Source organism: Tamandua tetradactyla, chromosome 1 (assembly GCF_023851605.1).
Source record: "Tamandua tetradactyla isolate mTamTet1 chromosome 1, mTamTet1.pri, whole genome shotgun sequence".
NCBI classification, from domain to species: Eukaryota; Metazoa; Chordata; class Mammalia; order Pilosa; family Myrmecophagidae; genus Tamandua; species Tamandua tetradactyla.
This window is the reverse complement of record NC_135327.1, coordinates 87,469,271-87,484,886: the sequence shown is the minus strand read 5'-3', so window position 1 is coordinate 87,484,886 and position 15,616 is coordinate 87,469,271. Positions and strand designations below refer to the sequence as shown.

General features: G+C 41.8%; 1 protein-coding gene and 1 long non-coding RNA gene across 2 annotated transcripts in view; one reads left to right on the top strand and one right to left on the bottom strand.

Annotated features, from left to right (window-relative positions):
* DPY19L1 (dpy-19 like C-mannosyltransferase 1) overlaps nucleotides 1-11,542 on the bottom strand; it is a 119,892-nt gene extending 108,350 nt beyond the window's left edge. The window contains exon 1 of the mRNA XM_077120039.1: nucleotides 11,199-11,542. Coding sequence (XP_076976154.1) covers nucleotides 11,199-11,496 — 298 coding nt within the window. The 5' untranslated portion in view covers nucleotides 11,497-11,542. The remainder of the gene's footprint in view (nucleotides 1-11,198) is intronic.
* On the top strand, nucleotides 10,889-15,253 carry LOC143649926 (uncharacterized). Its single transcript, XR_013159227.1, has 2 exons — nucleotides 10,889-10,983; nucleotides 15,045-15,253. It is a non-coding gene; the product is annotated as an uncharacterized LOC143649926 (long non-coding RNA).
* The last annotated feature ends 363 nt before the right edge of the window (nucleotides 15,254-15,616 follow it).

Here is a 15,616-nt window from a genome sequence, read left to right as displayed (position 1 = left end):
TTCCCAGGGCCACACATACTAGCCCCAGGTGCAAAAATGATCAGGTAGGATCATTTGGGCTGGAGCAGTTCTCGTACAACCCATTCTATGGGTAAGCACTGAAGGAAAGCACTTGCACAGGTCAATCTGCAAAAACTGAGAAAGGTGTCTTCTTTTTCCTCCTTTTTTTTTTTGTTGTTAGTTCTAGGCATTTAAGGAAAGCTCTGTCATAATACTAGCTAGATACAAGCTTAAGGAACAGATGCCTCAGAGTCTAAATTCCAGAAACAATACATTAAAATATCAAGATGCCCAGATTTCAACAAAAACTTCCAAAACATAAAAAGACACAGGAAGCAATGGCCCAAGCAAAGCAGAACAACAAAAGAATAGAAACCATCAATGAGGAGAACCAGACCTGGGATATACTCACAAAGACTTTTTAAAAAATGATCCTAAATATGCTCAAAGAGCTAAAAGTAAACATGGGCAAAGAACTGAAGGAAATCAGGAAAACAAGAGAGGAGCATATACAGATTATTAATAGGTGGAAATTATGAAAAGGAACCAAACAGAGCTAAAGACCACAGTAAAATAACTTAAAATTCCCTAGCAGGGTTCCACAGCAGATTGGAGCTGGCAGAAGAAAGAATCAGTAAGCTAGAGGATAAGACAATTGAAATCATTCAGTGTGAGGAGCTGAAGAATGAAGCGTGAACAGAGCCTGAAGAACTTGGGGAACACCATCAAGCATACAGATATATGCATTGTGGGAGTCCCAGAAGAAGAGAGAAAGGACTACAGAGAATATTCAAGGAAATAATGACAGAAACTTTCCCCAAATTAACAATAGGCATGAATATACAAGACATTCGATGAACTCCAAACAGGATAAACATAAATAGACCCATTGTCAGTATATTACAGTTAGACTGTACAATGCCAAAGGTAAAGAGAACTCGGAAAGGCTCAACAGAGAAGCAACATGTCTCCTACAAGGGAGCCTCCATAAGATTAAGTGACAATTTCCCATCAGAAACCATGGAGGCACGAAGACACTGGGATGACATATTTAAAGTGCTGAAAACAAAAAACTTAGAACCAAGAATTCTATATCTGGCAAATTGTCTTTCAAAAATGAGGGAGAAATTAAGATATTCCCAGACAAACAAAAGCTGAGGGAGTTCATCACCACTAGATTGGCCCTATAAGAAATGCGAAACAGAGTTCTGCAATTTGAAAGGAAAGGACAATAGGCAATAAATCAAAGTCACATGAAGAAATAAAGATCTCCAGTGAAGGTAATGACATAAGTAAATATAAATGTCAATATTATTGAATTTTTGGTTTGTAACTCCACCTTTTACTTCCAAAAGGACCTAAAAGGCAAATGCATAAAATGTAATGATAAATTAGTGGTTTGGGGACTCAATATATAAACATGTAATTTGTGACAAGAACTACAGAAAGGTGGGGAGGGTAAAGAGGTACAGGAAAATAGTTTGTGCATACTTTTTAAGTTAAGCTGGGATCAAAGCAAACGAGATTGTTTTAGGCTTAGGATGCTACATGTATGTTCCATGGTAAGTACTGTTGTAGTTTTCTAGCTGCCAGAATGCACTATACCAGCAACAGAATGGCTTCTAAAAAGGGGAATTTAATAAGTTGGTAGTTTACATTTCTAAGGCCAAGACAATGTCCCAATTAAAACAAGTCCATAGAAATGTCCAATCAAAGGCATCCAGAGAAAGATACCTTGGTTCAAGAAGGCCGATGAAGTTCAAGGTTTCTCTCTCAAGTGAGAAGGCACATGGTGAACATAGTCAGGGCTTCTCTCTCAGCTGAAAGGGCACATGGCAAACACGGCATCATCTACTAGCTTTCTTTCCTGGCTTCCTGTTTCATGAGGCTCCCTGGGAGGCGTTTTCCTTCTTCATCTCCAAAGGTTGCTGGCTTATTAATTAATTCATAATTTATATCAATGTAAAATTTCTTGAATTTGACAACTACATCTTAAGGTAGTTACATAAATGAGTATCCTTGTTCTTAGGAAATGTATTTGCAGTATTAAGTGTTCAAGGAGCATAATGTATACAACCTGCACTCAAGTGTTCAGAAATAGACAAATAAGTAGAATGATATAACATATGTGGCAAAAGGTTAAAATTTGTGAATCTGGGTATCTGGGTGCGGGCAGGGCAAAAGGAAGAGAGGTATGTTGGATTTCTCTGAATGGGGTTTCCATTATTTTACTAACTGTCCTATAAATGCGAACATATTTCAAAGTAAAAAGTTAAAAAAGTCTTAGCCTCACTTAATTTGAATACAAAGATTTTGAAATAAAACAGTAATCTGTATTAATTTTCATAACATTGCTTTTTATTAAAAAAATAACTTTTCAGTTTTTTAAAGGCAAGTAGCTAGATAAAACATACAACCAAAATAACAAATATACTAGCATATGAATTTTAAGCAACATCAAATGTTTCTGAGAGAGCATAAGAAAAGCTAAAACCTTTAGTAAACCTAATGGAAAAAGCATAGGTACTGCATCTCTTCACCAAAGAAAGAAAAGAGATTCGCACATACACAATATACCCAGGCCCATCATATTCAGCAAGTCATTTTAGCAAGCTTGTTAAATGATAAATCATTCCAATTTTAAGGTTATGGATTCTTCCCAAACTGCAAACCACCCTTGAATATCAAAATGCCTGCTTATCATTTAATTTATATGATTAAGAAAATTGTGACACCATTTTTTATACTATTTTACTGTTTTTAAACCCATGCCAAACAATCAACAAACACACCCAAGACAAATTCAGAATTTAATAGTTTTATACTTTGAACAGATAAAAAACAATTAAGCAAAGCCAAATGGAAACAGACAGGTTGAGGCCAAGGATAGAAAAATCAGGGTGATTCTCCAAAGGAGCAGAAGCCAGCAAAGTAGTGCTACTGCTACAAAGAGTTATGGGATCTTGGGACATTTATGAGTTCATCTTCCCATAGGTGTTTCTTTGACAGCTGCCTTAAATTTTAGATCTGAAATTTACAATTTGACAGACAGCAATGCCAACAGACCTTAACATAATTTCAACCCCAAACTTCACCCAGTGAACCCACTAATGGTGCTGGGCCATTCATTCATTCACCTGGCCTACTTGAGATTCCTTACCTGTATAATTCCAGGAAGTAACTTCAGTTCTAGATTTTTATGAAATTTCCATAAAGAACAAAGATTAGAACGAAGTGGGAAATAAGGTCCTATCTAAAAAATTTTTTAAAACCCTAAAAATGGTGGAAATACTGGCACTGTGCAAGTTATGTAAGAACTTGAGGATTAAAACCTAGAGAAAAAGATTCTGCAGTTGGAGAACTGCAGCTCTAAAAGGCTGTTAATACAAAAAGCAGCAATTACTGTTAGAAATTAAATAGGAAAATATCGTACAGAGCAGGAGCATTTTAGGCAAATCTGAAGCATAAAAATATGAGTAAGGCCTTTCCTCAATCACGACAATCTCCCCAAATTAAAAATTTGTCAAGAATAGCATAATTGTCAAAAATTTGTCAAGAATAGCAAAATTAATTCATCAAGCGATTTACAAAACTGTGCTTGAGATATTGTTGGTACTACTATAAATTAGTTAATAAAATAACACCCCTCCTGCGTCAGTACAATGGCCCACACTGGAATTTCTGTAAGTGATTTCAGTGACAACTAGGCTAACATGTTAACATTCACCCTTATAATAATTTAAAATTACAAAAGTCATCTATGTATTCATTAAATGAAAGTGATAATACTCAGACACTTCTAAAAACCAGTAACTTTGGAAAGGAAATGAAACGTGAGGAAAGAAGCTAGACAAACAAAAATATGCTGAGCTATTCATTTAAGTGCACTCAGGAAGAAAATAGTGATAATGCTGAGAAAAAAAGTAGTCTCAGAGTAAAAATATACTACAAGAGTTATTTTTCCACTTTTAAAATTTATTCCGATTCAATGATCCTTGATCAAATTATGAAAGGTCACCCATACAGAAATGATCTTTCATATAAAATGAAAACTGTCTTTTCTGGGACTGAAGAGCAGCAGAAAGATCTTGACCTAGAAAACCGATGCAATTCTTAAGAGCTTTGAGGACTGGTAAACCATTGGAAAGGATAACTTAAAAAAACTGGCAGACTCTTCCCCAAAAGAGTGAAAAAATACCAGCTGTTCTGATGGTTTGGGTAAAGCCCAATATGATGGCAATCTGAACTAGCAAAACAAGAATTTAGGACTAAACATATAAATTACAAAGCCAAAAAGTTACCCCATCTAAAAACATGATGATGATAATGTAAATATCTCATCAACATAAACTTTGTAAGAGGTAGGAGAGTTAGCTCATAATTACACCACCACGCTAAGTGTTTAGAATGTACAATAATAGCTATACAATATAAAATCGTATAAATTTTTATTATTGTATAAAATATAATTGTTAAATTTCAGCAACATTCAAATCCACATATATACAGAATTAAAATTTTATTTGCTTTCAGTATTGAAACCATATAATGGGCCAAAATTCAATCACAAATTGATTTATATTTACACAAATTAAATACATCACATTCTCGGAACACTTCTACTACATCTTTTAATAATAAAACATCTTTTAATAATAAAAGATGTTTAGGGGCAGACTACGGTGGCTCAGCAGGCAAAGTTCTCGCCTGCCATGCTGGAGACCCCGGTTCGATTCCCAGTGCCTGCCCATGCAAAAATAAAAAAAAAAAAAAGAAAGATATTTAGGTGATTACAAACGTTCTTTAGATTTTTAGAGTTTACTTGTACATTCAACCTGCAAGTTCCTCCCCCCACCCCCAAATGGTCTTTCAACAGACTCAGTAAAGAAGCGAAGCCCCTGTGTCCAGATCAACCCCAGCTGAGCAATGAGCTGGGCTGGCCTGACTTTACATCCCACTTAAACAATTAACCAGACGTCTACTTTAGAAAGGAAAAGAATGATTTGAAGTACTGAAGAAAGTCTTTAAAATCCCTAATTCCCAGCCTACTCCTTGGCTTTGATATAAACCCATTCAGCGCTGGTGCCCGGCGGCATCTAGGTCCATGCCTGCAGTGCGCGCACTAGGATGGCCAGCCATCCCTACACCTAGCATTTCCTCTGCTTTTCTTGTCTCTTAGGCTATCCCTGACACGTTCATTCCCACTTCTGCCTTTTTATTCCCTTAGCTAGGTATGATCCCTCTTTTCCTTATTTCCCCTGAAATAAGAAAGAGACAAGAAAGCTAGCATTTACTGAGGACTAAATGTTGACATTTCTCAGAAATGGATCCTGGGGCTTCATTCCTTCTCTTGTTACACTCTCACCCTAGAGCCCATGAAGTATATATAGCACAGTGGTGAGACCATGAACCCTGGACCACACCTCCCAGGTTCAAATCCTGGTTCTTCCACATGCTAGAGGTGATCCTGGACAGGTTACTTAGCATCTGTTTACCTCCATCTTGTAAAATGGGTATCATAGCTATAGCACCATAATTAGGACTGAGCAAATAAGTTTAAAAGAGCTAATCAAAAGCACTTTAGAATAGGGCCTGGCAAGGAATAAGCTGTGTGTCAGTATAAGGTGCTTTTTCCAATGAATACCACTTATTTGCTATTAATTCCCTTCTTCATGCTGCTACTCAGACCTCTTCTCTATCTTCTAGGCTCCCATGTCCCACTACATACTTGGCATGTCTACTCAGATATCTCATAAATATACTGAAGGTAATACATCCAAGATACAATTCTTGTTCTTTTCTCTCAAACCTGCCCCAACCCCCACATACTTAGTCTTCACCATCCTTGTGAAAAAAAAAAAATTACTGTTTTTTTTAACACAGCAGCCAAAAACTTAGCAGCTACAATTCTTCCCTTTCCCTCACTCCAAGCCCAACTCAAATCATCAGCAAGTCCTGTCATTTTTATCTCTAAAATATATCTCTAATCCACCCACTTCTCTCCATCTGGACTGCCACTTCTTTAATCTAGGCCAACCACCTCTCTTCTTAAGATTCCCACAAGCATCTCCTCACTCACTTCACTGCTTCTCTTCTTGCCCTGCCACAACCCATTTCCCCCCACAAGAGTGGATTTAGGGGGGAAAAAAAAAGGCAAAGAAAAACTTAAATCATGTCACTCCTCTGTGCAATGTTCTGCGTTGGCTTCCCATTGCATTAGGAACAAAATGCAAGCTCCTCCCCAAGATCTGGTTCCTGTCCATCTCATTCCCATTATCCACTCTGATGATCTCTCTTCTTTCCACGTTACCTTAGCACACGCTGTCCACTACATCCAGAATGTTCTCTCTCTCTCTCTCTTCTTCTGTACAGCTAGCATTTTCTATTCCTGTAGAACACAGCTTTAAGGCCACTTTCCCAGAGACCATTCCTGACCCAACTTAAAGTGGGCATTTCCTGTTTTTGTTTTTTTTTTCACTCTATCAGCCATTTGCTTCTTCCCTCCATCACCCGTAATACGACATGGATTTTCATTTATTTGCACGCCCCTCACCCCCTTTCTAGAACGTTAAATTCCATGAGGGCGGGGCTACAGCGATCCTGTTCTCTATTTTTTCTCCAACTCATCCAGCACCTGGCATAGTAAGCATTCAATAACTGGTGAATATGATTGAGGCTACTGTCCTATTTTACATATATTTTCTCATTTATTCTTTAGCATAACCAAGCAAGGCACTTAATAACTCCAACTTAAAGATGAGGAAACTAAGAGTTAGAAATATTAAGGGATGCACAGCTTCCGAGTATAGAGCAAGATTCAAATGCAGGTCTGCACTTAAGTACCCATGCTACTTCGAAGCACACTGCCTGCCACCCTTCTGGTACCCAACACCTTGACTCTCACTCCACCCGGCTTTCCACTCCTTCTGGACCCTAAAAAGTTACATGTATTTCTCACTATATAGATACTAAAAGCAGCTGTTCTAAACACGGCAATTTTGCCTCTCAGGGGATATGTGCCAATATCTGGAGACATTTTGATTGTCATAGCTGGGGAGGTGCCACTGGCATCGAGGAGGAAGGCCAGGCAAGTAAAGTCAGTCAAATGGAACAAAGTGAAGGGGGAAACCCAATAGTTCTTATCATATATCTTTTCTATATTTGGGTTACATTTTTTATTATGCTTATTTCACAAATGTTAGCTTACGTTATAGACTTACACCACACATGCTGTGTTTGCATGTTTAACATACATATTTTTCACCTTCACAGAATAAAGAAGCCCTCCCATCTTTCCTTGAAACAGCCCTCTCCAACTGTCCTTTTGTCTTCCCTCTTTTGGTTAAAGACATGGGTAGAAAACTGTGTCACTGTTCTGTTAACTCAAATTAAAATAGCCATGTTAGAAGAGAAACAGCACCTAAGAGTCCCAGTTTGGGGGAAAAACTAGAGATTAGAGGAAATTCTGGCAAACTGGACTATCTGCAGCCCTGTGTTAAAGGGGAAGAGGCCATCCTGTAGTACCTGGTGATTGTGGCCATGTGACAATGTGGGCTCAGTGATGCTGGACAGTGGGCTTCTAAAGACAGGTGGAAATCAAACTTTAAAAACAACTAATGCTTTCCCAGCCCCCAGCTGCTGATTTAACTAGTCTGGAGTGAGGCTTAACCAGAAGGATTTTTTTTGTTTTGTTTCTGAGTTTCAGGTGATTCTAGTGTGCAGCCAAGATTTGAGAACCACTGATCTTGTCCAGGTCTCTCATTTTACAGATGCACAACTGAAGCTAAGAAAAATTAAATCCTTTGCTCAGGCACTCAACAAGTTTGAAGTAGGTGTAGAATCAGAAAACAGTTCTTCTAAAGCAATGTTTTTCAAGCTATGGTTCATGATACTGGATTATGAAATCAACTGAGTAGTTTATAAGCAGCATTAAAAATGTTTTTAATAGGATAGATTAGAAAATTAGAGTGCATTGGACATTATAAGGATAAGTATGATTACATGAAACTTGTTCTAGTTGAATACATGCACATATGTGCTTGTTAGTCTCCACTTGCTCTCTAGATCCATTCTCTTCCTTTCTTGGCCTGGTTCCCAGCCTGAGGAGACTGGTTCTACAGAAGGCTTTAGCTGGACCCGTTGTCTCTGGCTTCCATTAGTTCAGTCAGCGAGAGGAACTAGCAGGAGACTAGATAGTGGGAGGAAATGTTTGAGTTTGCTCTGCTTCGGTGACCTTGCTTCTACAGCATGAGCACAAGATGGGCTCAGCTCCTGATGAAGCTCCCCTTCCACTGCAGGCCAGAGGTGGTAGCAATTCCCTGTTGTTGACAGTTCTGGATGCTTCAATATTCCTTGGGAGTTCCTGCTCACATTTCTAAAAATAGACCATTAATTAAATGTTTCCTGTCAGGACACTTATGGAGTGATACATGCATATGTGTACTGGGTTGCATGCATATGTGTACTGGGTTGCATTTTCAGAAGTGTGAACAGGTCTATTGTTTATTGTTTCCTATTGGCTGTGGTCAAAAAAGTTTCAGAAATGTCACCGTTCTTAATACACTATTGCCTCCCTTAGCTAGTGTAGAGGGCTAATGGGTTATTAAGCTTCTAAAAATAAACACTTCAAGAACCCTTCCTCATAACTGTTACCATTAAATAAAAAGTAAATTATGTCCAAAAATAAGAAAAACATAAATATTAAAACATTTTTTAACAACATAACACTGCTTATCCAACAGAAAGGAAAGGACCCCCTTGATAGGTGGTAAGTTCATCTGAAAGAAGTTGATCAGGAAAAAGGTTACTTAGCCCCCCGTGTGCAGGAGATGAGTGAAAAACTGAACTAGAAACCCCTGGGTTTATTTCTAATGCTTAAAAAAATTGTGTTTCTCTCATGGAGTCTCAAGTTTAAAAACTTCCTAAATAAAAGGAAGCAATTTTTTTTCATAGTTTAATATTTGGTTGTTGTTGAGCTTGATCTTTTTTTTTTTAATCAGCTACAAATGATCTCTTGACAATGCCTCTCAATGTGAAGACCAAAGAACTATTTTAAAGCTGCACATTACAGAAATACGTTGTCAGCTCAACTCTCACTCATTCTGGGACAGGAAGGAAAGAAGAAAGGAGGTAGCTTTCAGAAACACCGCAACTCTTCTCCTCTTTGCAGGATTTAAGTGCCCTTTTGTTGCATTGGCAGGGCACGGGGGGGGGGGGGGGGGGGGGGGGGGTACAGAATCTGACATGTTTATGAAGGGTGCAGTGCCAGAAAAGGAGCCATGCACCCCAGACCTGATCCTTTTCCAGGACCATCTCTCAAGCAACCCTGTGGGGTCATGTAGATGGTTAGAAGGGTTAGGAAGTCTCTAGGCCTTAGTCTGTTTGTGCATCCTCCATACATCTGATAGGCAATGACAGGGCACACCCAAGAATGTGGGAAAAGCACCTTTACTGAGTCTGTTTCTAATGCCCAAAAGAACAAGTCAAGCAAAGTGCCACATTGTTACATTAATGAACTGTAATTAGGTACAGGGATCACTAAACCAAACATAAGCCAGTCAGTATAAGAAAATTCAAAAGAAATGCATTACAAGAAAAAATATGCTAAAAAATGGCAATAAATAAATAAATCATAATTCTAAAATATGCTATTATAACCTTCCTTAAGAAGCAATGCCATTCCATATTTTATGACAAGTGGTTAATAGTTATACTAGCCCATCCAAAAAAAATGCAACTTCATCTGTCACCAAATCAGTATTAAGCATCTGTTTTTATAACAGCAACTACAATCTGTTAAAGAATTTTGAAACAAAACACCTTCCCAAATATGACCCACTCCTTTTTTGTTTTGCTCCTCCAGACTTCTCTCTGGGATACTTAGGATAGATGTAAATTCCACTTCGCAGAGCTCACAAAGGTAGTACCTTTAAACTTATACCAAACTTTACCATGGCAAACTGGATCTGAAGACTCTGCCTTATGCACTGTACCATGCTGCCTCCCCAAGGTGAGCTGATCTAACCTGCATACTGGTCATGTTTTTCAGGCTTGCTACTGAAAAAAGAGATATGCTGAAAAAGCTGAATCCACGTTTGGATTGAAAAAAAAAAAACACCAATAACTATATCAATCTTTCTGAGTACATTAAAGCACATAGAATGATGACTGGGCCTAAGACAGTGACTTCAAGAGGTGACTGTGATTTCAGTGGATGCCAATTTCACTGTCTTCTATTCCTGTACCTATACTCCAAACTCTTAGCTAAGGGAGCTTTGGGTCACTAAGGAAATGTGAAAAGATAATATGGAATAAATCACCAATAATTTAATAATCAAAGATCAAGCCCATTAATGGCATTAAATAGGAAAAAGAGCATTATATCATTTTACTGCCCGACTGAGAAAAATTAGGCCAATTGTCCAAATTGTCATAACTTGTCTTTTCAGAATGTAAATCGGAAAACAAAGGAAATCTGAAGTTGATCCGCAACACGTGAATGTTTCAACTTTATTTTGTTTTTTTTTTTCCAACATCGTTACACCTCATCATTGTGCACGGCAGAAGGAGAAGTGCGGTGCCCTTATCAACAAACATCGCCGGGCGAACTGGGAAGATTAAGGCCCGGGTGCATAGAACACAACACAGAGTGGAAAGTGACGCGCGGTGGGGAATCACAAATACAGTGTCACCCGCGGTGTTTGCGGCCAAGACGAAAAAACAGGCTAAAATTTAATTATAACTTTAGCAACTTTCTAAAACAGGGAACGCGCTTTTTTGTTGTTGTTCCGCTCAAATAAATCCCTTCCAATCCAAAGCAAACCTTCCTCGGGGTCAGGGACGGAGATAACGGGAAGGCTGCCTGTCCGCACCAATCAGCACCGCCCAAGTCTGGTTAGCGCAGACCGGCCGGTTTGCGGCCAGGCCGGGCAGCTGTTGATCTCGGGGCCATTTTTTTTTTTAAGCAGAGATTAAAGAAAACTGGTGAGAAGGGTGCGAAGATTAAGCCAGGGGAGGGGAAAGGGCGGGGAAGGTAAGAATGTCCCAGGAAGAAAAGTCAGAGAGGGATGCAAACTGGCAGGGACCGGCAGGCAGGGCTCCGGGGCGCGGAAGCGGGAGGGGAGGGAAGGGGGGCCGCGCCCCAAAGTTCCGCGTCCCGGCGGCGGGGAGCTCCCGCCCGCGCGCTCAGGGCTGCTCACCTAGCAGGAGCGTGGTCCAGGTCCGGCCGCGCCCCGCGCGCCGCAGGCCCAGCGCCCCACGCAGCCCGGCCGCTAGGCGCCCCCCAAGGCCGCCCCCGGCGGGCGGCGTGGCGGGCTCGGCACGGGCCCCCTTCCTGCCCGCGGCGCCTTTGCGCCCGGGAGACAGGAGCCCGCGCTCAGGCCCGGGCTCCCCGGCGCCGACCTCCAGCGACCCCCTCAGCGGCGACTGCGAGGCGCGGGGCGGCTGGGGCGGCTTGGGGGCCGCCTCCCGGTGTTTGTTCCGCGCCTGCAGGACCATCTTGGCATAGTCGCGCCCGCTCGCTGCGCGCGCCGGGACGGCGGCCGAGGAACCGCGGGCTGGCCGGGCGGCTCGGGCGCCGCTCACTCTCTGGCGGGCGAGCTGGCGGGCGGAGGGCGGACCCGTCCCTCCCCGCGGGCCGAGAGGCGGGGAGAGTAGGAAGGCCAGGCCACGGTTGCTCGTCTGGCGGCGCGGCCGGGAGGCGGCGCCGGACTGGGGCGCCTGCCGCCGTTGCCGCCGCTCGGGTTGTCACGGCGACCGCAGAACGCCGGGGGGCGGGGGCGGAGACACCCTACGAGTGGCCGCGGTCCCGCCCCCTCCGCGCTGGACGCGCGCTCCCGATCGACCAGCGCGCACGCGCGAACTTCCGGCGCGGGCGAGGACCAACCCAGCTGCTGCCCCGCGACCCTCCCGCCCTCTTTGCGGGCCCGCGGGGCACTGTTATGGTTGGGTGAGGGGGTAGGGCGCGGACGGCCTTCCGGAACCGGCTGCTCCCTCCCGCCCTCCTGGGGTGTGGCCGGGAGGGAGGAAGAGCCCTCGCGGAGTGGCGGGCGCTTTTCGAAGTTTCAGGCTGGATTAAGGTTGCGCGTGGATCCCGGCGGGGTCCGCGTCCCCTGGACCGGGTTGCAGGGACCTGTGAGCGTCCCCTGGACCGGGTTGCAGGGACCTGTGAGCGTCCACCGAGGGGCGCTGTGATGCGCCCTGGGAGCCTCGTTAGCCGCTGTTGAAAATGTGCTTACAAATAAAGCCACAGACTTAGGTTTACTCCAGGAGTGCATGGCTCTTTGAATTTACAGCAGAGCCCAGTGCAGCTCCCAGGTTCACAGATGGGAAGAACCGGTACAACTCAATTTAAAATGGCAGCAAAGTATCTCACGTGGAGCTAAGAAGGGTCGAAGCAGAAGTGTGTGCCTAAGACACTGAAACTGGAAATCTTGATCGGCATCCCGCCTAAAGATAAAATTACGCTGCTCGAGAAGGAAAGGTTATCAATAAGGGTGCACTGTTAATTTCATATTCTGTAACCGTGGCGTTTAATAGGAAGAAAGCCAGAAAACCTTTATTTGCTGAAAAAATAGTCTAGCTGGAAACGTGTTCTCTTTGACAAGGCAGCGGAATGCATAAGTGAATGAAACCCAGGAATGTTAAGGAAACCCAGGAATGTTAAGAAAACCCGGCAGCTCCCTGGTCTCCCTTCCTGCCCTCCGCTGGGCATTGTTTGTACAGTCTCGGTCCTCCTGAGTTACCACTAAGATTCCATTACTTGCTCTGTCCTTTGGTCTTGTTCTGAAAGGTTGTCTTTAAGTCCCAATATTGTAAACTAAACTACATCGTTGTCATTCCAGGGGTTTCTTGTGGTTCTGGGTCCTCACCCTCTTAAGTTTCTCTGCCAGGTGAGTTCTTTATTACGAAGTTAATACCAGCATTCATTCACTTGAATTCTTTCGTAAAAGGGGAAAATGCCATGCTAATTAACGATCCCTCATACTTAGACTATTTTGTGAGTTTGGATTTTCACATGTCTTTGTTGGAGCAAGAAACAGCTATTTTTTAGACACCGGTTTTAAAAAAGTGATTGAAAGTGAAATGGCAGAGTGCTTGGATTATGAAACAGTGTGTCAGATGGATCCATTGTTACCCTCCAGGATTAATATTGAAATTGGCTTGTCAAGTTAAAAGAAACCTAGTGCAATGTCTATTAAAGGTGATGAAAATAATTTGCTGATTGATTTTTTCTTAATGATCAGAAAGAATCATGATTTAAAAGTTTAACATGTGAACTATTGGATTCCTTGTCTGCTCCCTCCTCTACTAGTCCTGTATTCAAGAAGTGCCTCCTTTCAGCTGGTTACCATCTTACTAGAGAAGATATTTGTTAAATGAATAAAGGTGCAATTTAGTGAATGAAATGGGGGGGGGATCATATAAGTTAGTGATTTTTCATCTTGGCCCACTCACCCACTCAGTCTCCAATCTCTGGAAGACAAGAACTTTTTTCTGCTCATCTTCATATTATTCTACAAAGCCTAGCCCAGATCCTGGCTATGCACATTTGATGAATTGAATTGAAAGAGGAAAACCAATGTTTAAGACACACCCAGTGGGTTTTTATCATTTCCACAAGTGCTGAGTTCTCTTTTTGGCTTGGCAACCATGTGGCAAATTCCTGAGGAGGGCAGTATGCAATACTGTTTTAAAATATGATCATTTTAAGCCCAGGTTCCAGTCACTGTTCTGACATTCACAAGCTCTATGACCTTGCCAGATTAATTGACCTTTATGAGTGTTGGGTTCCTCATCCCTAAAATGGGGATAATAAAACACCTACCTCACAGGTCTGTAAAAATTAAATGACAGTGTATGAAATGAACTTTGCAATGACTTCCACCAAATTAATTAATAAATGTTAAAGGTAATGGCCTAGATTGAAGTAATTACTCAAAAACAAACAAAAAAAGCAGCAAGTGATGCGTAATGTGGGTGGCAAGCCATATGCCCTTCCAGAACTTGAGGGCTGACAGTCCGGAATGGGGTGTAAGCGAGGGGAGGATGCATTGGGATAGAGGACGGGAGATCTGTGGACCAGTCTCATACTCTCTGGGCTTCAAGCTTTTCAGCTCTCAAATATGTGTTGTGAGCAGGTAATTCCCCTTGAGTGGTTCCCTGCTTCCACTTGTGCTGTATGTCTTAGTTTGCCCGTGCTGCTGTGACAAACAGCATTCAGTGGGTTAGCTTAAACAACAAGAATTTCTTGGTTCACTGTTTGGAGGCAAGTCCAAAATCAAGGCATTGGCAAAGCCATCCTTTCTCCCAGAGAGGTGGCTTTCTGGTGATGGCCGTCCTTTGTCACATGGTGATGTCCTTAGTCTCCTTCTGTGGCTTTCTCTGACAATATCTGAATTTCTACTCTTTATAAGGACTCCATAATACACATTAAGACACACCCTAATTCAATTTGGCCACACCTCAAATCATAATATCTTTGATAGGTTCTATTGACAAATGGGACATGCCCACAGGAATTCAGATTAAGATTAAGAATATGTCTTTTGTGGGATAATGATCCCCAACAGTTCTCCCTCTGGACCTCAAAAAAGACATTCCCACATGAAAAAGCCAGGCTGTTGTATGGTATTTGTCATAGTGGCACTGGCCAACTGAGGCATTTTACAAATGATGCCAGTTTGGGATGTCATTAAGCCTAGATAATTCCACAAGCTTCCCTTCCCCCAGATTGGATGACATTTCACACAGGGAGAGTGGTGGAATATAAACTAGAACAGCCATAGGAGGTTGCTTGCCAAATTTCATTTTATTTTTTTAAGTGTGAGATCCTCAGGAACAGGGGATTCAGTTTATTCATATCTGGATCCTTAGGCCGGTGTCTGCCACATAGTGGTGGATGTTAAAAACATTTTTGACTAGCTAAAAGCTGTGTTTTAAAAATTGTGTTATGCATAGATGATCCTATGAACTAAGTCAAATTATAATGAATTTAATTAAGCATTGCGATTACTCACCACCTTTAATGTGCTTTATTTTCCCAGGGGTTCCAGATGCACCATGAAAATACCTCCTTGTTTGAATGACACTGCAGAAGTCCTGGGCCCAGAGAATTTTAAAGACAGCAGTGTGAAACAGCAGCTTCTCATGAAGGAACCTCTGGTCTGGTCCCAGGGGTACAAACCCAAAAATCCTTTATTCACTAAAAGCTACTGTGCTTCAGGCATCAAAATACAGATGTTTAATTATTTAATTATTTGTTTATTTTTTAGTTTTGGGGATGTAGAGGGAGGAAATTTAAAAAAAAGCATAAAATAAAGAATTACTTAGAGGAAGACAAGGAAATGCAGAAAAATAAAGCTTAACAATGTTAAAAAACATAGGAACCAGGGAAACATCCATAGACAGGCAGTAAAAAGCTAAATCTGGTAAAGGGAAGACTGTGCTAGGAACTAGTTTCCTTGTTTTTCTACATTGGCATTTTAAAGGCCCCATTTAGAACTTCTAAATATTCCCCCTTTCCTCCCACTTGCTCTCCTACCCATGGAGTGACAGCTAAAGGAGAAGCTGGATTATGGCATTGATTTCTCATTTCCTTAGACATCTCTCCATCTCT